We start from the raw sequence: 26,843 nt of genomic DNA, 5'->3' as shown, positions 1-26,843 counted from the left end.
TTGAAACTTAAGGAAAAGGAGATTCCTACACTTGGAAAAATTCCAACTCCAGCCACTTCTCCCAAATCCATCACTTCACCTTCACTAAACAAAAATCCAGTTTGTCCTGGAGAATGTTCCTTGAAAACTTTTGTCTTACTACAGGAATGTTTAGCCCAGTTGGCTAATTCAGGCATTTCGACTCCTGGAATCTCAATCTCTTGGGATTTCAATTACAACCTCTACAAAACTTGTTCTCTACAATATCCAGATTGTCCAGAAAACCAACAATCGGATGACTTCGAATGTCTTTGTAAACTTGAGTTTGCCATTAGAAAAGCTCGACTCCTTATTCCTGGGTTTAAACCTTTTAAATTTCAGGATTATCCAGTTAACTTTTCTACACTTTTAAAACATGGGTTGGTTAAGTCAGCCAATATTTCTCCACTCCATGAATTTTCTGGAATACTTCCAGAAATGCTGGCAGAAACTTTTGAAACTATCATCCCTGAATTTCCCAAAAAATTCAGATTGGATTTCACTTCCCTTTACCCAGACTTCAAAGAAAATAAACCTGCTTATCATCTACTAGAAGTGAACTTTCAAAAAGTGGATGATGAATACAAAGACTTTGAGGCAGAACATCAGCATCCCAGGGCCTTGAAACTTGAGGAAACAATGGAGATACAACTTGACCAGGCCAGGGCCAAGATANGATTCCCAAGGGAAAATCTACTGTGATCCAAGCATAGGATCAAGATACTTTTTTCCATTTGAAGTCACTCACTCCAATCCAAGACTTGTCAACTCCTACAAGAGAAGGATCAGGAGAGTACTGCCAAGAACTTTGTCTTCTTCCGAATCAGAAGATATGAATATAACTTGAGAAGACATCACTACTTTACTTTGGCTAAGATAAGGGGGCCTGTCCCTTTCAACTTTTCTTTAACTGTACTACTTTTGCTGTACACTTTTTGACTATGGGGTAAGGAGATAAGATTCCTTATCTTTCTGTCACTTCGACCGAAGAGATAAGATTACATCTTATCTTCGGTATGTCAATAATGTAATTAGTAGACAGCTGTAAAGGTAGTTCTAGGTTCTTCTTCTTCCTTCTATATAAGGAGAAGCTTGTACATTTGTAAAAAGACACACGAAAAATACAAGCAAATATCAATGAAAAACCCTTTCCAAAAAACACTTCACTTCTAAAAACTTTCTTCTTTTCTCTGCAAACCAGATTGCTACTAAGAGGTAATATTACTTAAACCAGATCTCTTTACTTTGTGTTTGTTCTTATTATTATGCTTTATTGTTCTTATTGTTCATATTTAAAAGACGTAAATCCTGCTTGAGCCGAAGCAACCTGTGTAGTCTAAGTTTGTATGTCAGGTAGAAAAAGTACCCAGGTGGGGAAAAGAGAAACCTGAGTTTAAATACTTAGATGTTGTTAAGGTTGTAGACGGAGGGTCATGGGATCCTTTGGTTAGTAGGTTAGGGATGATAAGGTGAGAATAAAAAGAACAAATCTGATAATAAAGCAATAAAAGTAAGAACAAACATAAACTAAATAGATCTGGATAAGTAATAAAACTTTTAGTATAACAACCTGTGATGCAAGAGAGAAGAAGAATCTTCAAACCAGAAGGTTTTTATAAAACTTAAACTTCTNTGAATACTTAGATGTTGTTAAGGTTGTAGACGGAGGGTCATGGGATCCTTTGGTTAGTAGGTTAGGGATGATAAGGTGAAAATAAAAAGAACAAATCTGATAATAAAGCAATAAAAGTAAGAACAAACATAAACTAAATAGATCTGGATAAGTAATAAAACTTTTAGTATAACAACCTGTGATGCAAGAGAGAAGAAGAATCTTTAAACCAAAAGGTTTTCATAAACTTAAACTTCTTAAAAAACTTATTTAACATCATGGATAAAAAACTTATTCAACAACACTTTGAAAGCACTAAAAACTTTTTAACCGAGAAAATACATCAGGAAACTGATGAAATCCATACTTTTTATCAAGACCCAAATTCAGAAACATACTTTGACTACAACATCACTGTACCAAATCATAACTTAATTAAACAAGGATTAGACAAAACTTTCCCTACAGAAATCTCAAATACTATACTTTCAAAGTTAGAATTCCAAACTTTCCAAGAAACCTTATGTCTAGATTCAATTACAGAATCTACCGGTCAACTTTTTGAAAAACACGAACTTGAACTTAAACTCAAAGAGTTATCTCACTTTGTAATTACTTCAAATCACATATCAGACTTCAGAGGTTTCCTTAGACCTTTTGAGGTAAACGCCACTTACTACCTTGGTAATAAACTCCAAACTTTCAACTTTCCCACTTATAATAATCATCATGAGACTGATGATTGGGATAGGAGACACTGGAATTATTCCAGTGGACCAGAGACAGACTAAAACTTTATAAACCTTTACTAAAGGCATACTCCACTCTTGCGAGAGCATACCCCCCTCCTACTATATATATATATATATATATATATATATATATATATATATATATATATATATATATATATATATAGAGAGAGAGAGAGAGAGAGAGAGAGAGAGATGTTTGTATTAAGAGGGCGTTTCATTCATGAAATGTTAAAATATCTTAGATATATGTTTAAATTATCGTGTTTGGTTAAAATATAGGTATGTAATATAAACATATTTGATTTAAGAGTTATTATCTTATATGTTATAATTATTATTTTACTTTAATACTATTAACGTATTTTCATGTATTTTAATAAACTATAAATTAAAATAAATAAATGAGACAATGCTATCATATATAAGTACGTGGCTTAGTGTATTATAATTAGGATGTTATAAATATAATAATGTGTGTAATATTGTGTCACAAGTAGTAACACGGATGTCAATGATGTAATTTTATTTTTTTTGGTAAATTCACGGGATCTTTCTCCGTCCGTTTAACGGTCCGGGTTCACCCACGTTCACTCCGAGAGGCACAGGAGCTGACCCAGAGAGAATCGTTACTCGTGGGAATCGAACCCGAGTACTCCCGGAATTCTTCCCCACAAATAAAGCTCATTTGTCACTTGAGCTACCCCATTGGGTTACGTCAATGATGTAATAATTGTATGTATCAATGCTATTATTATTAGGTATCCCAAAACAAAATGAAAGAGATCTCAAAAAGATGATTAATGGATTGTTTAGCCGAGTCAAGTACAGTATAGTGTATTATAAGGCAACAAACATACCATAACATCGTAGTGGTCCAGCTTACAATTAATAGAAGTGGTCCGTCTTTAAAATATAATTGATATATAGATATTTTAAGTTTCATTAGAAATTTTTCAATCAATCAATTAAAATTATGCACTGAGACTTATTTTATTCTTGACGAGGAAAATTTTAGTATAGATACTTTTAATTTGAGTTAATTTCTTTTTTGGTTCTAGATTTATAGGTGACAGTTCACTTATATATAGTCATTTTTTATTCAAACATCATTATTTGGTTCTAGTATTATTGTGACATGACCATTTTTATCCTCTATAAAAAAATCGTTGAAATGTCGTTAAATACAATGACATTTAGAACTTTTTTTTATACGATGTAGATTGATCCACTATATTTTTTATGTTTTTTTTTTTGACAAAATTCATAATTGAAGACCGAAATGTCTTTGTATTTAACGATATTTAAACTATTTTTTTAATAGAGCACCAAAAATGATCATGTCACAATAATACTAGGACCAAAAGTGGATATTCTAATAAAAATGACTAAAAGTGAATTGTCACCCATAAATCTAGGACAAAAATGAAATTAACTCTTGTAGTTTCATCACAAATTTTTTAATCAATCAATTAAAACCATACATTATTGAGACTTATTTTATTGTGATGAGTAAAATTTTAGTGGTGACAAAATACTTATTGGTAAATTTGAGTAAATATCTCACAAAATAATTACAAAATAGCGCGTAATTAATAAAGCTATTTTGTTGTCTATATCTATGTTTGAAAGATATTGTTCAAAGGTGAAAATTTATTTTTAAATGATTAATTAATACGGAGTATATTTTTTATTAAGGTTGACTAGTTTTTCTTATGCGCGATGCGTAAAAAATAGGTGCCAATTTTAATATTTTATATTAAAATTTTAAATTTATTTAGATTTTAGATATTTAAATTATTTTAAATAATAATAATAATGCAAAATATTTTTATAAATTTTATATTTATATTTTAAGAAATAACTAACATATAACTCCAATATATAATGTGTATATATTATTATTATTGAAGAAAATAAGAAAATATATAGTGGATGCACGTGCATGGTAACAATAGTGGAAAAGATAACGGAAGTTATAACGGTAGGCAGTGGCGGACCCAGAAAAATTTCTCAGTGGGGGCGAAACATAAAAAATGTAGTTTAAAAAATAATCACTTAAAAGGGATATAATCATAAATATTGTTGTATATACACAAAAAATAAAACACAATAAAACTTTATAAAAATATTAATAACAATATATGAAACATAATTAATTTGATAAAATAATTCAAATAAAAAACACATTATAAATTGAATCACTTAAAAGGAATATAGTCATAAATATTGTTGGATATAGACAAAAAATAAAACAAACTAAAACTTCATAAAAATATTAATAACAATATATGAAACATAATTAATTTGATAAAATAATTCAAATAAAAAATACATTATAAATTACACATCTCATTATTATATATGTAGGGGAAGGAATGAAAAAAACTTTGAAAAAATGAATAACATTATAAATTACACATCTTATTATTATATATATAGGGGAGGGAATGAAAAAACTTTGAAGAAATGAATATATACAAAGCTTCGAAGGGGATGGGAAAATGCTTGAATGAAGTTCTAGATATCTAAAATTGTACTATACATACATATATACATACAAGGGCTATATATGGGGTGGAGGTGGGGTGAGTGGGGGCAGTTGCCCCCACTGCCCTCATGCTGGATCCGCCTCTGACGGTAGGGGTATGTTTGTCTAATATATTGTAAAGTACAACTTTTATAGCATAATGTACAAAAAAAACTTAACGAAAAAAACGGACATAAATGAAGGGTATAACCTTCACTCACACTTATTATGTTTTTAGATGTGTGAAAAAGATGTCAATTAAGTAAATATAAGTATTGATTCTTTGTACTTCAGTAGGTTGAGAAAATAGTTATGAATATATACTAATTTGTAACATAGTCAGTAGATACTTAAAAAAAAAAAAGTAAATATAAATATAGTGTGACTTTCAACTAGAAATATACTAGTAAAAATCAATAATAAGAACTTAGTTGCACGATTTTAGTGAGTTATATATATATATATATATATATATATATNCTTAAAAAAAAAAAAGTAAATATAAATATAGTGTGACTTTCAACTAGAAATATACTAGTAAAAATCAATAATAAGAACTTAGTTGCACGATTTTAGTGAGTTATATATATATATATATATATATATATATATATATATAATAACCACAACTGTTTATAATTCAAAATTCTAATCACTTTTTTTTTACTTATAGTTTAAAAGTTTATTGGACCATTTTCTTTAAACCATATATAAGGCAATTATAGTTCATATATGTTGGATGGAATATATGATGATGAATACATAATATATATTTGAAAACTCAACTTTCTTCATAATTATATCAATATCTACTAATACCTTTCGCAATTTATTATTGATGAGCTGTATGTTGAGTGATTTGAACATACCGAAAACGATGGTGTGGTGGCCGCACTCAAGCATAGGGAGCTACAAATGTGAATAATATCTAAAAGTAATGTGAATCATATCTATGTTCAAAAAAAAAAAAAGTAATGGACCTGTTTGGTAAATGGTTGTTGGCTGATTGAGTTGGCTGTTTGGGTTAGAATGTATGATTTGTTAATAACATTAACTGATTGTAAAAAGTTGTTTGATAGATTAGCTATTAGCTGATAGGTGTTTGGTATAATTTTTTTTCTCAAAAAGCTAATTGAAAAGGCTGCTTTGAGTAGCCTTTTGAATTTTAGTATTTTAGAGTTACAAAAAGCTTATTAACCAAACAATTAATAGTGATCAAATAAGCCGAAATTGGCTGATAGGCTGATTATTTACCAAACACGGCCAATGTGAATCATAATTAAAAGAGTGGTCCTTGAGTCAGTTGGGTGCAGTAAAATATTTTTTGTTAAACGCTATTTACACATAAATGAAAGAGAAATTTTCAGATGGTAATACTTGATTAATATTTTGATTTTCAAAATATCTTTGCACAACCCTTTTTCACGCAAATGTATAACATGCGATTAGGAATGACAATTTTCCTGGACTCTTATGAGGATGAGAATCTCTCTCATGTTTTTTATATTCTTTTCTTATAATAATAATATTTTGAGAAGATTATTTGTATTATATTTGGATATTATATGTATTAGCATTTTGTGATTGATGTTCTTATTTGCATAAAGACTATTTGCAATTTGTATTTGATATTTCAGTTGTGATTGAATAATAGAAATACATTGACCAAACATAGCTTAACCCAAGGTTATGAGTGAAGAAATGCCCAAAAGAAGTCCCCAGCTAAATACTCGAATACAAGTTAACGGGTACGAAAAATATGGAAAGTGATCACAGTCGGCGATAAGGGGCAAGTAGCTCTGATAAAGGTTAATTAGTCAAATTTAGGGCATAATTATCTATAGGTAATGATGACTCACTATGTTGAAAAAATAAATTATTTAAAATATTGATTATATTCTTTGATTTGTGGGAATTAAGTTATATATTGAGAATAATTAGTAAAAAGATTCAAATGCCATTTCATAATGTGGGGGAGGAGAAGGGGGGGGAGGGGGGAGAATCGGAGAAGGAATAGGAGAGAAGTTGACATTGTCTTAAAAAATTTTCATCAAAATAGAAATGAAGAAATATTTATTTGCCATGTAAAGACGTGAACAGAGAACCTGATGAGATTTTAACGATAAGAATGCAGAGTATACTCCCTTCAATTACTATTGCTATCCCAACATGTGACTTATTTTGATTTTCAAGAACAAAAAATTGATAGACGGGACAATAATGTGATAAGGATTTAAATCATGCATTAAATAAATAAATAAATAAATAAATAAATAAATAAATATATATATATATATATATATATATATATATATATATATATATATATATTGAAAGTTAATGATCAAATATGGAAGAGACATCTTAGTGGTGGGGTTAAATGTGAATAAAAAAAACTCTTGTGAAATTTTTGATTGGATGTCCACTTCCAATAGGGATAAAAAGGACAAATGTTCAGCAATCAGCAGCCAAAGGAATATTGATCACAGCCGTTGACTTCCAAACGGTCAAGTCATTTGTCTCTCCCCTTCTCTTTTCCCATTTGCTGCCATGGCAGGCTTCTATAGTTATTTATGGAAAATACTATTTCACCCTCGTTTTCTATTCCAACTTTTATTCTTACACACAAAATATCCATATAGTCATTTGTATTGACTATTGAGACTTACATAAACAATAATAATTTGTCAGTATCTCACTATCTGCCACATCAAATCATAAAATAAAATTTAGAGAGTAAGATTTAAGAGTCCGTATAGTAGAACTCTTTATTTATTATTATTTTTTAATTTACAAATTAGTAAGTATAAAATACTTGATATTCTTCCCCTTATTAAAATCCACGCAAAAATGTAAATCTTTATACCCAAATATTTATTTACTCTGTATTTATTTATTTAGAGTTGAAGTTGATTTGGTATGAAAATTTGCATTTTTGCGTTGATCTGAATAAGGGGAAGAATAAGGAATCATCCCAAATGGGATGAATGATGAGAAATTACCATTATGACCCTATTTCTAACAGTCAACTAACAGAATTTTTAATAAGAGGACTAAATTGTGTAAAACCATCAAAGTCGAGGACTAAATTAAGTACAAAAAGTCTTTTAGGACTAAATTGAGTAAAACCACTATAGTCGAGGACTATATTGGGTATTAACTCAAATTTAAAAAAAAGTAATTTATTGGTATATGTCACATCATGGAGTATAAATTAAATAGTAAAATTTAGAAGTCCATATAGTAAAACTCTTTATTTATTATTATTTTTTAATTTGCAAATTACTAAGTATAAAATACTTTATATTCTAAATTTAAATATCATAATTTCTACTGTGATATATTCTGAAAATTGTATAATGTAAATATAGTCTCAGTATGCATGGGATACCTTAAATTACAACAATACTAAAACAGACAAAGAAATACCAGTAGTAAATTTCTTGAAAAAAAAAAAAAAGAACAAAAAAAAAGAGAAAACCACATTGTTATCTCTCTCATCTTCTTCCAAAAGTCTGTTTTGACCTCCGGCGCCACCTTCAATCTTTACCCCGTTCATCCTTTCTGCTCCAAGCTTTCCTTTCTTAAATCTCATTATTATTGGTTTCGGAATTTCTCTGTAAGTATATAAGTATGCATATGAATTTGATTGCCGCTTAAGAAATAAATCAATAAATAAATAAAATTAATCTTTGCATATGATCATTCATTCCTGATATTTATCTGATAATTGTGAATCTTGTGATCCCTAAAGGAAATTGAAGAAAAGTTTGGAGCTTTATACACATTTGGGGAAATGGGTAACTGCTTTACAAGAAAAAAATCTAGTAGCACCAATAGCAATAACTCCTCCTCCGCCACCAATGCCGCCTCGAACAACCGCAAGACGACCACGAAGCCGCCGTCTACCAACACTGTCACATCGAGGAAACAAGATGTGTCGAATTATCTTACACAAAAGGCCAAAGAAGCAGCGTCCAACAAAGCCAGGAATTCGAATGCGAAGATCAGTTCCAAGAAGCATAGTGGGGTTATTCCTTGTGGGAAAAGAACAGATTTTGGGTATGATAAGAATTTTGAAAAGATGTATATTATTGGCAAGTTGTTGGGACATGGTCAATTCGGGTACACCTATGCTGCCACAGATAAGTCCACCGGAGATCGCGTTGCTGTTAAGAAAATTGAGAAGAATAAGGTAATTTGTTTTCCTTAATGTTTTTCCCCCTTTTTTGTTTTTGTGTGTGATTTGATCTCCTCTCCCTGTATTGGAAATGGGATTTCTGTTCTTTTGGTGGAGTTTTTAATGTTATTCCTTAATTTACCTTTACAATTTTTAAATTTATCGAACAGGAACCAATTGAGCTGTCCGAACGGGCAATAAATTTACATTCTTGGTTATTGATATGGAATCCAGCAAGCTCCTGAAATATAATGTAGTTCCATTTTCAGAAGAATATGTTTTTTTTTTTGTTTGTAATATGAACTGAGATAAAATCTCCTCTCTCTCTCTCTTATAATTCCTTGCTGAGATGCTACTAATTACCATACTTCTTATATTGGTAGAAGTGTGAAGGTAGAAGCATGGGTTGTGATTTCTGATCAGTTACATTCTGGCTTGTGAATTGCATTGTTTTTAAAGTCTGTAACTTTCCAGCTACCTTGGTTGCAATTATCATAACGAGTCCTGATTCACGACAGATGATCCTTCCTATTGCGGTTGAAGATGTCAGGCGAGAAGTTAAGATATTAAGTGCCTTAACTGGTCACGAGAACGTGGTTCAGTTTCATAATGCATTTGAGGACGAGAATTCCGTGTATATTGTTATGGAGTAAGTGACATTTTTTGGACCCTATTGATAGTTCACCACTTAAGTTGCAAGCGCTTTTATTCTATGTTTCTTGATTCGGAAAGTATGTGGCTTATTCTTCAAATTCTTTTATATCTTTTAGGTTATGTGAAGGTGGAGAACTACTGGACCGTATCTTGGCAAAGTAAGTATTCCTCAACTTTTGGGACAATAAACTATCCACGGGTTGCAGTCTGAGCTCTAGCACATGAATTCCCGAGTGAGCATAATTGTATAGGGCTTAACAATATTTTTCTGTAATCAGGAAAGATAGCCGTTATTCTGAAAAAGATGCTGCAATTGTTGTAAGACAGATGCTAAAAGTTGCAGCAGAGTGTCATTTACACGGTATGGTACATCGAGATATGAAACCAGAGGTATGGACAATAAATTTCGGTTTTTTTGACTGGGTCCCGCTGCATATTCTGCTTCATTTACAATTTTACATGCATTTCTTTGATGTAGAATTTTCTTTTCAAATCACAAGAGGATTCTTCATTGAAGGCAACTGATTTTGGTCTTTCAGACTTCATAAGACCAGGTGATTAGATTTTGAAAATTGAAATCATATACACCGTAGTATTTTATATGAGATGAACTCGGGTATTTATCGTTCTAGTTTACATTCATTTAGCTCTTAAAGCTGTCAATCATATAGGATCTAGATTTATCGCTTCCATAATCGAAGTTTGAACTTCACGAGGAGTGATGAATGCAGGAAAGAAGTTTCAAGATATTGTCGGGAGTGCATATTATGTTGCTCCAGAGGTCTTGAAGCGTAAATCAGGCCCCGAGTCAGATGTATGGAGCATTGGTGTAATAACCTATATTTTGCTTTCTGGTCGGCGACCCTTTTGGGATAAAACAGAAGATGGCATATTCAAGGAGGTGAGTTGCCGAGGCTCTATCCTGAGATTTTCTTTGCTATACTCAACTCATGTAATCTTTACTCCCAAACTAATTCTGATTTACTCCGTATTTGCAATTCAATAACATTTTGACTTGGATGGTAACTTTCTTTTGCCCTTAGCTTTTTGCTTCAGTCTTCACCAAACCTCTCTTTCATGTACTCTGTAGTATTCTCGGGTATATTCTAATATATGTGTGTTATAGGTTCTAAGAAACAAACCTGATTTTCGTCGCAAGCCATGGCCAAGCATAAGTAACAGTGCTAAAGATTTCGTTAAGAAATTACTGGTGAAGGATCCTTACGCTAGACTTACTGCTGCTCAGGCCCTTTGTAAGTATTACTATTGTATTTTGCATTCACGCGTGTTCTTATGAATGGTTGGCATTTAAATCCTTAGGCATAGCAATGTTGTTGACTCCGATCACTGGGCTGTCTATATGAAGGTTAATGAGAAGCAGAGATCTTTTCGACATGATTTTTTTTATCCATTCTATCACTTTCCTGTCCAAAAGCTATAGGCGGCCACTACGCCAAAAGTTATAGCTGGTAGTGAAGGCGCAACTTTATTTCCTTATACCTGCGTAGCAGCCAGAGCCACATTTTCGAAAGGCATGGTGCTGGACTTGGCCTGAAGGCCTCGACCCAACAATCCCCCTAGCCACCTGGTGCTGGACTTGATTAACCCTTCAGGCCTCTGCCCAACAATTATTTTACCATTTTGATAATTGTGTTTTACAATAGACCATTCCTCGACCCACACACCCTACCTTCTTGTTTTTTAGGTCTTATTTTATTTTTATAATGTCATGAATCCTGTATACTATTCGGTTCCTGCTTCGGGATGATGTACTTATCCGATAATTCTTTTGCAGCACATCAGTGGGTGCGAGAGGGAGGCATTGCATCAGACATCCCTCTTGACATTTCTGTTCTGTCCAACATGCGGCAATTTGTTAAATACAGTCGTCTAAAACAGATTGCTTTAAGGGTTAAGTTTATACTTGCTCCATCCAATAAGCTTTCTGTGAATCAAAATGCTCGTTTTACATACTGGAGTATTATTTGTGGTACTTATTTTTTACGCGTTGATGCATTATACTCCAGGCATTAGCTACCACACTTGATCCAGAAGAGTTGGCTGATCTCAGAGATCAATTTGAGGCTATTGATGTGGATAAGAATGGCGTCATTACACTGGAAGAAATGAGACTGGTATGTTTTTACAGTCACGCAGATTCTTGTAGTTGTTGAAAATACGCAAATATTTTACAAACGTGTACGGCTTTAATGCAGGCACTTGCTAAGGATATTCCATGGAGAATGAAAGAATCGCGTGTTCTTGAGATTCTTCAAGCGGTATGTTCAGTAGCATTATTTTCAGCAGTTTCAGATCCGCTTATTGGGCTTCAATCTCCTCGTCCTTTTATAGTTAATTCCTGATCAGTACTAGCTATATGCTTGGCAGATTGACAGCAACACCGATGGACTCGTGGATTTTGAAGAGTTTGTTGCTGCCACTTTGCACGTCAATCAGATGGAGGAACATAATACAGAAAAATGGCACCAAAGATCACAGACTGCTTTCGAGAAATTTGATGTTGACAGAGATGGATATATCACTCTAGATGAACTTAAAATGGTAAGTTTTTCGATCCTGTCCTAGATTGTTCATAGTTGACCAGCTCGAATCAAGAAAGCCAATAAGCCACTCCTGCTGGGAGTCAGACTTGTAAATTATAACTTTGTGGTTACTAAGTCAACAGCGTAACCAATTCAGCTAAGGTTGCCTGAGGGTGTACACTGGGTAAACCCAGCCCTGTGATAGGTCACTGCTATTGAAAGTTGAACTTGTAATCTTGTAGTTACCAAGTTAATAGTCTGACCAGCTTAGCGTTGCCCCCGAAATATGCATCTCGAATTGCTTGTAGATGGCTGTTGTTTACACAATACTAATGTGTCTTGCAGCACACGGGCTTACGAGGCTCCATAAACCCCCTTCTGGACGAAGCAGACATGGATCGAGATGGGAAGATAAGCTTGACAGAATTCCGCAAGCTCTTAAGAACTGCAAGCCTGAGCTCTTCCCCATCTGTAAGACAGAGACATTAGAAGTGCATGTTAAAGTTCCCAGCAAATATTTTTCGTCGCGGAAAGATCATCATCGTACAATGGTTGTTAACTGCTTCAGTTGTCTCTGTTGCCATGCATTGCTGCCTCCAACAGATAGCCGCTTAGCCATAACTGCCTCCATTCATATCCTGCTCAATTTGCCCCTATATGGAACCACTGAGGGTGCAGTTGCCTGCCTTATCCAAATCAACCACCAACAGCATTTGTATATTTCGCGGAGCTCCTTGTACATTAACTGTTTTTTTATGTGCCGGTAAATCTAATCCATTGCAACGAAACCAATATTGGTGTTTGTGAACCTTGGTGGACTTGTTGGGAAAAGTTATGGTAAAATGAGAACTATAAAAGTTGACCAATATTTACACGTCAATTGTTTACAACTCGCTGACCAATCTCACCGACAATGATTCGTGGAACTATCTCACACAAAATTTTGTCTTATATATACCCTAATTTGATTGGAACAACCTTGCATACACCGGCTAGATAGGCTCAAAGTGCTTTGCCACTTCTCGTTCACACGCAAGCACGACAATTGCACTAAGCTATGTGCAACACCTTCCATACAATATGTTTGACTTTTCTAGTCGATCATTAGTTTTTACTTGAATATGTATTATAATTGGTTGTATATCGTTTCAATCCATCTAACTTCACCACCCCACCACACTAGGTTAGTCACTCACTAAAGTCTTAATTGTTCTATCAATGATGTTATCAATATCCACATTGAATTATTGATTGAAGCTATAAAAAAAATTATATATAATATATGTGGTAAAATCCATTAGGGATGGCAACGGGGCGGAGGGTACACTCCTTGTCCTCAAAACCCCAACCCCGACCCCGTCCCCATCCCCGACGAAAAATTGAAAATTGTCCTCATCCTCGTCTCCACAGGGAATTAGATGGGGACAGGGAATTCCCGTTCTCCAATTATTTTTTAGTCAAAATTTTAAATTAGTGTAATTTTAATTTAAAAAAAATTAATACGCGCATGCGCGCGCGTACACACACATATATATATTATTTTTAATTATAATAATTATTCGGGGACGTGGTTCTTTTAAACTAAAAGTATACTCCGTATATTATAAGTGGATAGAGAGGGAGAGAAAATAAAAATAAACAGGATAATGTTTAAATAGATTCTCCCGTCTCCAACCGTATCAAAAATATCAATTGAATTCTCAAACTTAAAAATGTTTTAAAATAATCATTTAAGTTATAAAAAAAAGTGTAATTAAGATTTTCTGTAACATGATAAATAATGTTGACATTTCAACCCTGTATACATTTAACATCAATGTTAGTATGTTCCATCTATGTGTCAGATTAATCTTGTCAACTAATATCTTCACATTTGAAGTATAAAAGTAGTGTAACAATCATACCAACTACTATATAATACTACCTCCGTCCCATTTTAAGTGTCTGATTCGGTTAACGAAACTTGATTGAAATTATTTTTAATCCAATTTTTCATAATATTAAGTTTAGTATTAATATACAAAATTTATATATTTAGAAACTATACTAAAAGTACTATTAAACACAAAAAATCAAATTTAAAAATGAGTAAACATTACTAAAGAAAATAAACAAAAAGAAAAAATTGATTTGACCAATGAATAGTAAGTAGGACATGTAAAATGAGATAGAGTATAATGACAATGTATCGGAATATTTGAAAGTTCTTTTTGACCCTTACCCCAACATAGAATTTGCTGCCCGGAAAAAAGTGAACGAAGGATTTGAGCGCAGTAGCAAAAACGAAACGAGTTAGCGAGTGGACTCAGCATTGCGTTGGAAACTCCTCTTGTAGCAGTGATGCGCGAATGAATGAATGAATGAGGATAGTGACGTACAACGTGAACGGCCTAAGGCCTCGAGTCTCACAGTTCGGTTCTCTTCCCGGCCTTCTCGATTCGCTCGACGCTGATATCATCTGCTTCCAGGAGACGAAACTATCGAGACAAGACCTGCGAGCCGACTTGGTTAGGGCTGAAGGCTACGAGTCCTTCTTCTCTTGCACTCGCACTTCCGATAAGGGCCGCTCCGCTGGCTATTCCGGTTTGTTTCCACCTCTACTCCCCTTCCTCGTGTATATTCACCATTTGCCTAAATTTCATTCCGTTTCTTCAATTTTACATTGTTCATCTTTCAAATTTTGTGCTAGACTTCACTGGTTATGCGATTTTGCGCCTTTAAAAGAGATTAGCTCATACACCATTTGCTGTTGGCATGTAAACCGATCACTGTATTGAACAATCATTAAGTAGTTTATTAAGCTCGAATTGCTGTTGAAATTGAAGCTTCTAAGGTTTTTAGGTTGCTATTGCTATGCAAGTCAGACATAATATATTGACGGTAGTATTTATTTCACTAGATTATTTTAGATCATAAACTAGATACGGAGTATTATACTTTTTACAGGTTTCACAAAGATTATTCTCAAAAGAAGATCCTAAATTTTATAAGATTTTTTTTTAGCTTATTTAAGCTGATAACACATGAATAATGTGAGTTGGTTATGGATTATTCAGATTATGGTCAAAATTCCTAATCACGAGCTCTTCCTAACTAGCACAACATAGATGAGTAAGTTTGTTATTGTAATGGTTTAAGCAGGTGTTGCTACATTTTGCCGTGTAAAATCTGCAATTTCGAGCAATGAAGTGGCCTTACCCATTGGTGCAGAGGAGGGATTTACAGGACTTCTTAAGGCTTCTCAGGGATGTGGATCTAGAAAAGATAACAGTTCTCTGATTGCACAAGGCCTTGAGGGATTTTCTAGGGATGAACTTCTTAAAGTCGATAGTGAGGGGCGTTGTATAATCACAGATCATGGGCATTTTGGTAGGTAACATGCACTATTTGATATGTAACGATTTTTCAGCTAGCGGTCTCATCTAGCATTTCAATGGGATCTCCTCTAGCAGTCTTATCATTGTTTTGGTTCAATATTTGAAAGTACAGATATTTTATGATTCTAATGTCTTGCTGAATATTCACATCTACCTTCACAATGCACTGAAACTTATTTACTGCTTTTTAACATATGGTTGTTTGGAATTGACAGTTCTTTTCAATATATATGGTCCTAGGGCTGGTTCTGATGATTCCGAAAGAATCCAATTTAAGCTTACATTTTTCAAGATATTAGAGGTTATTCAATCTTACTTGGGTATTTGGGTTCTTGTTCTTTAGAATTTGAGCTTTGCAGCTTTTGACTATGTAGTCTTCTTTGAATATAATTTGTTTTAGAGAAGATGGGATTGTCTACTACGTCAAGGAAGGAGGATAGTTGTTGTTGGGGATCTTAATATTGCTCCTGCTTCTATTGATCGTTGTGATGCAGGACCCGATTTTGAGAAGAATGAGTGAGCTGTTATTTGAATTTTATGCCCATTTAGTTTATTGACTTTGTTATCTTAATAAAACTTGTAGTTCTCTTATTCCTTGTGATTTGTTGATTACTGTAAAGCAGGTTTAGAAAATGGTTTAGATCGTTATTGGTGCAAAGTGGTGGGAGTTTCTTGGATGTATTCAGAACAAAATTTCCTGATAGGTTGGTAGCTCACTCCTTTGCCTTTAGTGTCTTCAAGAGACAAGGGAAAAGTCATAGACCTTTTAATTGTGTTTTAACTAATTTTCTATTATACCCGGAAAGAAACTTCATGGGTCTATGGTTCTGTTCAAGTGATTATTTCATATTCAATTTATCTTGTTCTGGGATGTTTTTGCAGAAGAGAAGCCTATACATGTTGGTCAACTAGTACTGGTGCTGAGGAATTTAATTATGGGTCAAGGATTGACCATATACTTACTGCAGGGTCATGTTTACATGAAGAGCACAATCAAGGCCATGACTTTGTAACTTGCCATGTTAAAGACTGTGACATACTGGTGCAATTCCGAAGGTGGAAACCTGGAAATACACCAAGGTAAATTGTAGTTATGTCTAGATGATGACCATATGATTAGCTATGGATTTGCATGACAATGCACTTACAAAAAATGAATGGTATACGGATTAGATGCGTCTATGTTCATGTTGTGCAGTATGTCTCTTGGAAGTAGCTCAACATGCATTTATGCTGACAAGCTAGGATTACAGATTACTAATGAAAAATGTCAGATAACTTTTTGCACATCGCATAGCATCCAAAATGCACTCCAGTTGATGATCTTGATATAGATAATAAACATTGAATCCCGGTTCCTCTATTTCCTTTATGAATTCAAATAAAAGACTAAAGGGTAATACTCTGTGTGTTATAGTATGCATAATATAATTTACAGATAATTTCACTTACTCTGAGATTTAGGCTAGTAACTGGACCCCTCTTATTTTTGGAAATTATGCCTGAACCCCTAGGTATTCATTTTCTATTTCACTTTAGTCCATACTCCATAGTACATATCCATTTCCCATCATATTGCTAATATTACACTTGTTTTTTTTAGTGTTGATTGAGGTTTTAGATGTAATTCTTGAAACAGGAGAGGGTCCAAGTAAAGTTATAATCTGTATGATCTATTATCCAACTTATTGCCCTGGCTGCGTCTTTTGAGACAAAAGTTATTGCTGCCACCTTTTTTAATCTCCCAAAGATAGCTTTCATAGAATGAAAATCACAAGCTTATACGCTTCAGCATAATAAACAGTACTGATGTATTCAACTTTCCATCTTGGATTTTGACATAAACTGCCATATTTATACAAGAGAGGAAGCAATAAGTCCACTTACACTATTCTGTATCTGCAGATGGAAAGGAGGAAGAAGTATCAAGTTAGAAGGTTCTGATCATGCTCCTGTTTATATGACATTAACGGGAATCCCAGAAGTATTACAACACAACACTCCCTCATTATCTACCAGATACCATCCACAGGTCTCTGGGTATCAGCAAACTCTTGGTGCGCATTTCTTGTTACCTCAATTATGAGTACGTTCTATTATTCAATTTTTAAGTCCATATGATTGTCATTTGTGACTTTAGTTTCGCATGGCAATAGTTTACCATTTGTCTTCTCAGAATGTTACAGCAATTTGGTAAATAAGGGCAGTAAATCTTCAGTTTATCTTGTTGTTTGAATAGTTGAACAAATTGTTGATTTCTTTTCAAGGGTAATAAGTAATGTAAACTTGAAAATGTGCACTTAGCAAGTAGTTAATTCTGGTTTTTAAATAGCTTTTTTTCATCAGTACTAAATGGGAATGTGAAGTTCTCCTCAGGTATTTGGTGTGAATATCCTATATGATGTGCGTATTCCTCTTGTGCCTTTACCAGAATTGTTGTTTGATTGCATCTCAAGTTGTAATTTGTAAATTTGTATAGTCAAGGTGTAGTATGGGATTCATTTTAACTGATGCATCAATTTTTATTTTTACTTTTTTTTGAAACTCTGCTTTATATGCAGTGTCAATGTTAATGAAAAGGGAATCATCCAATCCAACTGAAATTAATGGTGGACCCACTTCATCACCAGATGAAAGTATTACTGATCCAAACATTACACAGGATAGTTCCATATCAAGATTAGAGGAGAGCTATGAATGCTCCTCAAGTAAAGATTCTCACATGACAATGCGTAGTTTAGGAAGTACTGCTAATTTATTGCCTTGCTCAGAGAGTAAGAAAAGAGCACGAGACAGTCGGGGGTCTCAGCTCACACTCAAGTCATTTTTCCAGAAAGCTTCAAGTGAAAGTGGAACTTTAGATAACAATTGTGTGGTCGACAAGCATAATCAGAAGGATATCTCTAATTCCCTTCCAAATGTATATTGTGATAATGCTGCTGAAAATGGTAACCATAACTCAGAGAGTGCATCTGCTCAGGAGGTAGGTCTGCTAGATGCATGCAACTCTTCAGACAAAGAGAAGAGGGCTGATGCATTGCAGGAGTGGCAGAGGATTCAACAATTTATGCAGAATAGCGTACCACTTTGTAAGGGCCATAAGGAGCCTTGTGTTTCTAGGCTTGTTAAGAAACCAGGCCCCAATTTGGGACGCAGGTTTTATGTCTGCGCTCGTGCTGAGGTATGACCATTTATGTTCACTGTCTATCTCCTATACTTCACTGTAGTGTACTTGTTCATATATTACGATTATAATTGTTTAGCAGGCTTTCAAGTTACATGCAAACACAATGACACACATTGTCATTTAGTCATTTATGTTATATCTATAAATCTATAATTTTTTCTCCTATATTCTAAAAAATTCTGGTTTCCTTTTACAAGGGACCTGCATCTAATCCTGAAGCAAATTGTGGTTACTTTAAGTGGGCTGCTTCAAAACCCAAGGGCAAAAACTAGCAGTATTTGCTTCTATACGAGACAAACTACCATGAAAAGCATGTAAACGAAGTGCCTTCAGATTTCAGGTCAGTAAAATTATGAAATCTTCTCTCTAGACTCTATAGCAACACCCCTCTTTGAGTTTTATTAATGTTTTTCACTTTTTCTTCATGTATCTACCTTTTCTATAGCTAATTGCCATTTGCATATTTTGCAAATATTTTCTAACCCCATATATTAGCCTTAAGGAAAGTTTCTGTGATTGAATTCATATTTTGTCAAAACGGGCTCGTTTTAGAGAAATACCTGAGCTTGATGTAAGGAAAAACCTTTAGTTATATGCCTAAAGAAAGTTAATTTGCTATGAAGGTAATGGATATTGAGAACTTTGAAGTTTGAACAACTAAAGGAATGGGGAGTATATATTCAATTGATTGATCTTACCAACAAGGGCATGTAGACAAAGCTCATTAATCTTTAAGGACTCAAGAGGTGATGTTTGCTTTGAGGATTTGTCTGATAAAATGCCTGATTAAAAAGTTGGTCTGTGCAGCTTTTATTTTTACAATTGTAATGGTATGTGACCAGATCTACCTTTGAAACACTAAAACTGCAATCCAATTGTATTTAAATTTGAACATTGGCTAACCAGTGACTAATTCCACTAGATCTACCTAAGTTATTTAGACTCAGTTTAAAATGTAAATGCTCCTTGAGAAATTATCCAATTTGTAAAATTGCTTTTTAAGTCCAGACTCCAGAGATACAATTTGCATTTTTTTTTATTGATGACAAAATCTAGATAGATAACTAGTAAATTTGCACCTTAAAAAAATATTCTTAAAAGAGTTTTTACATTATTACCTTTGTAGTGTTATTTCCATTTTTCTTTACAATAACAGTGCTACTACCTCCAAAAATGGACCAAATGGATTTTTTTCTCTTAATATAATCAAGTGGTGCGCTTGGCATTGAGAGGTCTTCATCCTAGTGACCACTATGATTCCAAGGATGTGAAATCCCCTATGGCAGTTAGTGGAAAGATATATCTTTGCAAGAACTCCTTCGTTGATTTATGTTGTTAAAGAGACAGGGATGGTCTACATTTATTGTTTTTATAGAGATGTTAAATCATCAATTGGCAAGCGTTAGTCTTCACATATTTTTCTAGTCCTGTCCTTCGATTTGGAAGGTTTCTTAACCAAATCGAAACGGAACCTTTGGGAACAAGTGGTCACACTAGCACTTAGGTCCAGATTTATAGCATTGTTTTTGGAAGGTTCCTTATTGGTCTCTACTTCAAGCTGATGATATTGGATAAGGATTCAATAAGTGTGCCCACTTTGATTAAGAGCTGTTCCTTGATAGGTACGTGAAGACTTTATTATTTAAACAAAGTTTACCGTTTTGTGCGTGACCCTTGGATACAAGGAAACGATGATTAGAGGAAGTGTGACAAAGCCCATTTACTTGGCAAGTAGCCTAATACTTAATCTGTACCTTCTGGCACTAATTGAAAATTTAAAAGTCAAAGCTTTTCAAGAACATCATATATAGTCTAATTCTCTCTCTTTCCAAAAGGTTAAATCTCCATGATAACTCAGTTGAACACAGATGATAGACATTTGTTTACTACGCATAAGAAGCCCTCTCATTTTGAGAGATTGCTCTCACACTTTCGTGGGTGAGACTTAATCTTTGGTCTTTCCTTTCAAATTTCACCCCTATGATCAACTGAGCTATCAATGAGGGTTGTAGCCTAATATTTTTTATTTTGTGTGTAGTTGTAAGAAACTTGGTCCCCTCAATTTTTAAAAAACTCAGTTAAATGTTATAGAAGCCCATGTCGGCACAAACAATCTGATGTGATGAAAATGCTTAATTTACAAAGTGTCACATTATGTGGATATATAAATTTGTTAATTGGGGCCGTATATGACGATTCTTTGTTATACCGATGGAGACTAGTATTTATTTTTGTCAAAAAATAGCAACATGTGGATACGTGTTTTTTTTTTTTTTTTTGGAATCTTATTAGAGCTTTTAGTAGCCGCGGATATAGTTAGTAGCAAATATGGTGATGTACACAGAAGAGGAATATATCTTTTTTTTGCAAATTTAGAGTGCATTTCTAATTATAAGAATGTGCAACTTATGTTCGTAAGCATATTTGAGTAATTATATTAACACAGTAAGAGACGTATGCAATAAGGTCTTTCCTTCCCCAGAGCCATGCTGGGGTCAATTTCCACCGTCGTTGCTATATCCTCACTTATTTTGGAGCGCCCTTAAATAGAAATTAGGTCAGATATTTAGGTTTTTAACATGCATGCCTACGCTACTTTTTTTTTTTTTTTTTTTTTTTTGGAGCCTGTTAGTGATTGATTATAATACTTGCTAATGTGGAGACATTGTTACCATTTTCTAGAGGTGTAAACAAATCAAACTATTTAAGCTTGATTGGATGAATATTCAAATTTGATTTGGTTATTATTGAGTTGAGTTCGAGCGTGATTAGTGTGTATATATATAGAGGTTTAAATGAAAACTTTTGTTAACATGTGAACCTGTGCACCGTTGATCTTGTTCAGTCTTGTGGTTTATAATGATTTTGACCTGGTAAATATACATAATTGCACCACCATATCACTGCACTACTGCACAATTGGACCGGATGCACCACTGCAACACTTCTCAGACCGTCCAATCTCACATCTCAACTGTGTATAGGAGTTCACAGGTTCACACCCAAGCAGTGGTTCTCACCTGAATCAAATTTTACCATTGCATAATAATTTTTTTTATAGTATACTGGTATCTATGTATCAATTACATTCTTACTATCACCATTACATAATATATGCATATATATATATATATATATATATATATATAATAGTATACTGATATTTATACAAAAGAAATGAATTAATTCAATTGAATTTTGGTTGGCCATCCGGCGTGGCCGGGTCGCCAGTTCCCAACTGGCCAGGCACAACGGATAAGCATTCCCTACACAATAAAGCCAATACTGATAGGAGCCCCTGCCCGCTACCGTTAAAAAGTTAACTCCGTTAACCACAGTTAAACCCCTCCCTCCTTTCTCGTCAATTCTCTATATATACGCCATTCTCTTTACTCTTTGACTCCCACTACACATCTCTAATTGGTTTAAATTCCAGAGTTTATCAATGGCTTCATTTTCCGCTCCCTACAATTCTCTTCTTCCTTCCCCGTCTTTTTTCTCGTCGGAGAGCTCTGTTTCACCGTCGTCAGTCAAATTCCGGCCATCAAGTTTTTCAGGCGTCGCGGCGTCCGCCACTGCTACCTATGCTGAATTCGAAACAGAAACAACTACTACTACCTCGTTTTCGTCGCCTCCGAATTTGACCTCTCTTTCTCCAACGTCGTTTTACGATTTGCTCGGAGTTCCGGTTGGCGCGACGAGCGAGGAGATCAAGGCGGCGTATCGGAGACTTGCTCGGGCTTGCCATCCCGACGTGGCGGGGACTGATCAGAAGGAATCGTCGGCCAACGAGTTCATGAAAATTCATACGGCGTACTCCACTCTATCGGATCCCGAGAAACGCGCCGACTATGATCGGCGCCTCTTCCGTCGGAGACGGAGTGTCAAAGTCCACTCCGGCATTTGTACTTCTCCGGCGCCGGAAAAAATGTCGAGATTCACCGGCTACACTCGCCGGAATTGGGAGACCGATCAGTGCTGGTAGCTGGATATATTTTTATTTTCCTAGTGTGAACAAAGAAATTTGAATATATATATGGGATTCAAAATTCATGTTACAATATGTATCAATATGGGTGTGGGTACAATATCTCTGGATGATCTTCTGATTCTTCAATTGATGTCTTGACGCTCCATTGAAGGGCCCCCGGATCTCTACTGGCTTGATCTTCAAAGAAGAACTTATATATTTGTTCTTCTGAAGGGCCTCCGGGTTCAAATGGCTTGATCTTCAATTGGAGATTTTGATCAATATGATAGGCATGGAGGAGCTTTGGACTTTCAAGGTCATGGGACTTTTATTTTCATGATCATGATCTCTAATTCTCTAAATAAGCTTCAAGCTATTTCTATGATTTTTCCTAGGATGAATACATAGAAATAAAAGGTCCTATTTATAGCGGTAAGATAAAGAGTTTTGATAAATTCAAACTCTTTTGATATTATCTAATTAACAAATTAGATAATATCAATATTATCCAAATACATTTAAATATACTAATATTAAAAAAATAACAATATTTAGCAAATTTTCAGTGTCAACACCTAGCTATTCTAAATATAGATTAGAAGTTAGAACTGATCCCTACGTTATTATATATGCAGAAAAGCATAGCCGCAGGCGATAATTGAATTTTTAACATGATTATTCTTCGGTCTCTTCTGGATGACAATTTTAATTTTAGCTTAATATCTAGAAGCTCTTTTTAATTTTCTCTAAAACTATTTTATAATGAATTAATCACTTGCGACCGTCACGAACCGATCTTCCTGTTTCGATTGGGAAATGATTTTATTCGAACAAAAAAGAAAAGGAAACGAAATTATGATTAATGAGGAAAAAGTGAGATTAGTGTCGGAGTTAACTGTTTTGATTTTGTACTCCGTATAAACACTCTTCTTGTTTTGCGAGCCTTCAGTTTGATTGGATGGTTGAAAAGTCAGGGCATATACTATTGGATTTGGAAACTACTGGATACTATTTTTTTACTCTCTAACTCCCACTCATTTCTACAAATTTTATATGTAGAAATTTTTTTTAGACCCACATGATAAAAATATTCAAGTTCTACTACACATACTCTTAGATTCTTTTCCACTTTTACTTTATGATATAGCAAATAATGATATGATATTTTTATCATGTGGGTCCAAAAAAATTATCTACATCAAAGATTTGTGAGCGGGAGTAGAAGTTGAAAGTAAGAACTAGGAGTACATGTAGTATTTTTCAAAATATCCTATCATTATTTGTCACATCACTGAGTAAAAATGAGGGCAAAAATTTGTGTGACAATCTCACGGATCTTTGTTTGTGAAACGGGTCGGATCAAGATGAAATGTAATACTTATACTAAAAAATGTAATGTTAAATTAGGAATAAAATATTTATTACTTATATGGGGAAAATGTAATACTTTTACATTTTGATATAAAAGTATTATATTTTCATCAAAAGTATTACATTGTTTTTATAAGTAACAAACATTTGTTAGCATTACTTATAAGAAAAAATATACTCTGTAATACTTTTGACAAAAAAAAAGTAATATTTTTACATCAAAATGTAAAAGTATTATATATAATCTCTTATAAGTAACAAACATTTTATTCCTAAGTCATATTACATTTGCATATCGATTTGACCCGATCTATGCATCTCACACAAGTGTGATCCAAAAGTGAGAGAGTATATGTAATAGAACTCATTAGGTTTTGGATTAAATTAGAAGAAAAATTATATGTGGATTTTATTTTTTTAGCAATAAAAATTTCGTCATTTTGATTTTATTAAAGATAATAAAAAAATTGCGATCGTAAATAAAGATTTCGTTACCTATGAAAATATTACCATAGTTAAAAATTAAAATTGGAATTGCTTTTTTCTTCTGTATAAAAATACTGTTACAAGACATTTATCTTGGGAGCAGATGTCTCTCTCCCTACCTCTCTCTATATATAAATAAAGGTAATCAGTGTTTCGTGATACATGAACATAACCACATGGATTGGCTGCGACACCCCAACATATTAACGCCTTAATGAATAGAAAATGGTAGTCACAAACAATGTATTATATTATATTGTTGAAACTTTAAAGTGTCGCTGCTTAGGGTAATCCCTACAATATATTAATTGCACTTTTTTTTTTTTATCAAAACGAAAACAATTTCATTAATTTGAATCATTGTACAGATCGTTGACAATAAAAGAATGAGGGTCAATCATCCACTCTTAACATACAGACATAGAATATATTAATTGCACTTAGGATACCTACGAAACTAGTATACATACATACTCCATTTATTAATTAGTCCTATTAATTATGTGGTAACTGCGTGCTTTATTTTACCAACCTCCAATCAATTTTTCATCTTTTCTCAAAGCACTATCACTAAATTTAATTTCTTATTGGATAAAAGTATATGCACATTGTTGGGATTATTATACATACATTGTTCTTGTTGTCCGATATCGAAATGATCTTATGAGCATAACAATCTTGAAACGAGTAACGTTGTCGGTTGAGCTAAGTGAGTCAACATCTTTGTAAATTTGTCTCATGCTACAATGACATGAGCTTTCTTAATTAACCTTTGCTAGTAGAGCACAAACAATAATTATCTTTAGAACAAAAACAGTCGAGATTCTCACATAGGTTGTTATACCTAAGCTTTCATGACACCATCCAATGGGTTACTTATATTGAGATCACTAGTTCAATTTCCATTAACACATACAAAAGTCAACACAATACTTGCACTCAATGTAAGATTTTCCCTAATAATATATATATTATATATTATATATTAGAGCTTAATTAAGTGGTGCAAGTTCATTAGACTTAGGTTAATTAAGTGGTGCAAGTTAACTATACTTATTAATTAGTTTGGTTGGACCCAATAACTAGTAGTTGTTATTTAACCAGACTCTGTACCTATATAAACCTATATTGATGGGATATAGGATATGCATTATATAGCGCATACAGTTCACGGTACTCATACTGCTCAATAAACACCAATACACCATCTATGGTATGGCTAACGGTCTACGAAGTCAGGTTACTCGTAGACTATTCTGTATGGTTAGATTATTTATTTCTAACACTCAATAGATGAAATATAATACTCACTCTGTCTCATTTTATCTATCCTACTTACTATTCATTAATCAAACCAACTTTTTGTTCCTTGTTTATTTTCTTTAATATTTTTTTTTATTTTTAAATTTAATTTTTGTGTTTAATAGTATTTTTAGTGTAGTTTCTAAATATATAAATGTTGTATACTAATACTAAACTTAATATTATGAAAAATTAAATTAAAAATAACTTCGGTCAAGTTTTGTTAACTGAATCAGACACATAAAATAAGACGGAAGTAATACAACAAGACTGACAATTCAAAACATCAATATATATATATATATATATATATATATATATATATATGCAAGGTTGAATTAATAATCCTGTAAACAATATAATGTCAGAATAGTGTGTGGTCACTAATCCATTTTCAATCTTTTCTTGTTTGGTCCATACTTAAACGTGTCAGTCCATGATGGGTGTTGTCGCATCTAATTAATTTATTGATTTTTTTTTTTAAGAATTAATTTATTGATTGTTAAAATGTGATTGGTAACTAATATAATGGTGTAGTGTACTGTATAACCTGGAGACCACAGAAAGAGCTATGGAACAGAAATTCTGGGGGCAAAAGCTAGTATAGGTTAAAGCCGCCCCCAGGTTTTACATAAAGCCTTCTTTCACTCTCTTTTGTCTGTTTTTCACTTTTTCCTAGAATGCCCAGCCGCTCACGGTTTTCTTTTTCACTCTCTGTCCACACATCTCCATAGCCTTTAAATTTTACCAGTGCCCTCGTCAACATTCATGATTCCCATTTCACTGAATTTTTTTCTGTTTTTTTCTCCTTTTCCTTTTTTTTTTTGAAAGGTTTTTCTCCTTTTCCTCCTCCCTCACTCT

The 26,843-nt window shown here is 33.4% G+C and overlaps 3 protein-coding genes across 4 annotated transcripts; all 3 read left to right on the top strand.

Moving 5' to 3' along the window:
- Positions 1–8,352: 8,352 nt before the first annotated feature.
- LOC116014513 (calcium-dependent protein kinase 16-like) lies at positions 8,353–13,179 on the top strand. 2 transcript variants are annotated; one of them, XM_031254583.1, is made up of 13 exons: positions 8,353–8,531; positions 8,667–9,107; positions 9,611–9,741; positions 9,863–9,904; positions 10,025–10,136; positions 10,225–10,300; positions 10,478–10,647; positions 10,873–10,999; positions 11,542–11,657; positions 11,774–11,881; positions 11,963–12,025; positions 12,135–12,308; positions 12,635–13,179. In XM_031254583.1, the coding sequence occupies exons 2-13, from the start codon at positions 8,709–8,711 to the stop codon at positions 12,776–12,778; spliced, it is 1,662 nt and encodes a 553-aa protein (XP_031110443.1). In that variant the 5' UTR covers positions 8,353–8,531; positions 8,667–8,708; the 3' UTR covers positions 12,779–13,179. The 2 variants fall into 2 exon arrangements, with proteins under 2 accessions (XP_031110443.1, XP_031110444.1); XM_031254584.1 differs by lacking the exon at positions 8,353–8,531 and having other exon boundaries at positions 9,010–9,107; positions 9,567–9,741.
- Positions 13,180–14,525: 1,346 nt separating this feature from the next.
- Positions 14,526–19,869, top strand: LOC116014458 (DNA-(apurinic or apyrimidinic site) lyase 2). The gene is made up of 10 exons (XM_031254520.1): positions 14,526–14,872; positions 15,431–15,658; positions 15,882–15,967; positions 16,067–16,182; positions 16,290–16,370; positions 16,549–16,746; positions 17,572–17,723; positions 18,228–18,847; positions 19,051–19,193; positions 19,477–19,869. Exons 1-9 carry the CDS (start codon positions 14,650–14,652, stop codon positions 19,123–19,125), a joined length of 1,779 nt encoding a protein of 592 aa, XP_031110380.1. The 5' UTR covers positions 14,526–14,649; the 3' UTR covers positions 19,126–19,193; positions 19,477–19,869.
- Positions 19,870–22,215: 2,346 nt separating this feature from the next.
- On the top strand, positions 22,216–23,199 carry LOC116011863 (chaperone protein dnaJ 11, chloroplastic-like). The gene has a single exon (XM_031251276.1). The coding sequence runs from the start codon at positions 22,299–22,301 to the stop codon at positions 22,836–22,838; it is 540 nt and encodes a 179-aa protein (XP_031107136.1). The 5' UTR covers positions 22,216–22,298; the 3' UTR covers positions 22,839–23,199.
- The last annotated feature ends 3,644 nt before the right edge of the window (positions 23,200–26,843 follow it).

The sequence above is a fragment of the Ipomoea triloba genome, chromosome 3 (assembly GCF_003576645.1).
Source record: "Ipomoea triloba cultivar NCNSP0323 chromosome 3, ASM357664v1".
In the NCBI taxonomy this organism is placed as follows: domain Eukaryota; kingdom Viridiplantae; phylum Streptophyta; class Magnoliopsida; order Solanales; family Convolvulaceae; genus Ipomoea; species Ipomoea triloba.
Note: the sequence above shows the minus strand (reverse complement) of the source record. Positions and strands in the feature narration are given on the sequence as shown.

What these genes read in the sequence shown, in the direction of transcription:
- LOC116014458 (XM_031254520.1), top strand. Translation starts at nt 14,650, where the DNA reads ATGAGGATAGTGACGTACAACGTGAACGGCCTAAGGCCTCGAGTCTCA. An exon ending in CCGCTCCGCTGGCTATTCCG is followed by an intron (nt 14,873 to 15,430) that starts GTTTGTTTCCAC and finishes TGGTTTAAGCAG; the next exon opens with GTGTTGCTACATTTTGCCGT. An exon ending in CCCGATTTTGAGAAGAATGA is followed by an intron (nt 16,183 to 16,289) that starts GTGAGCTGTTAT and finishes ACTGTAAAGCAG; the next exon opens with GTTTAGAAAATGGTTTAGAT.
- LOC116011863 (XM_031251276.1), top strand. Translation starts at nt 22,299, where the DNA reads ATGGCTTCATTTTCCGCTCCCTACAATTCTCTTCTTCCTTCCCCGTCT.
- LOC116014513 (XM_031254583.1), top strand. Translation starts at nt 8,709, where the DNA reads ATGGGTAACTGCTTTACAAGAAAAAAATCTAGTAGCACCAATAGCAAT. An exon ending in AGAAAATTGAGAAGAATAAG is followed by an intron (nt 9,108 to 9,610) that starts GTAATTTGTTTT and finishes GATTCACGACAG; the next exon opens with ATGATCCTTCCTATTGCGGT. An exon ending in AAGATGGCATATTCAAGGAG is followed by an intron (nt 10,648 to 10,872) that starts GTGAGTTGCCGA and finishes TGTGTGTTATAG; the next exon opens with GTTCTAAGAAACAAACCTGA.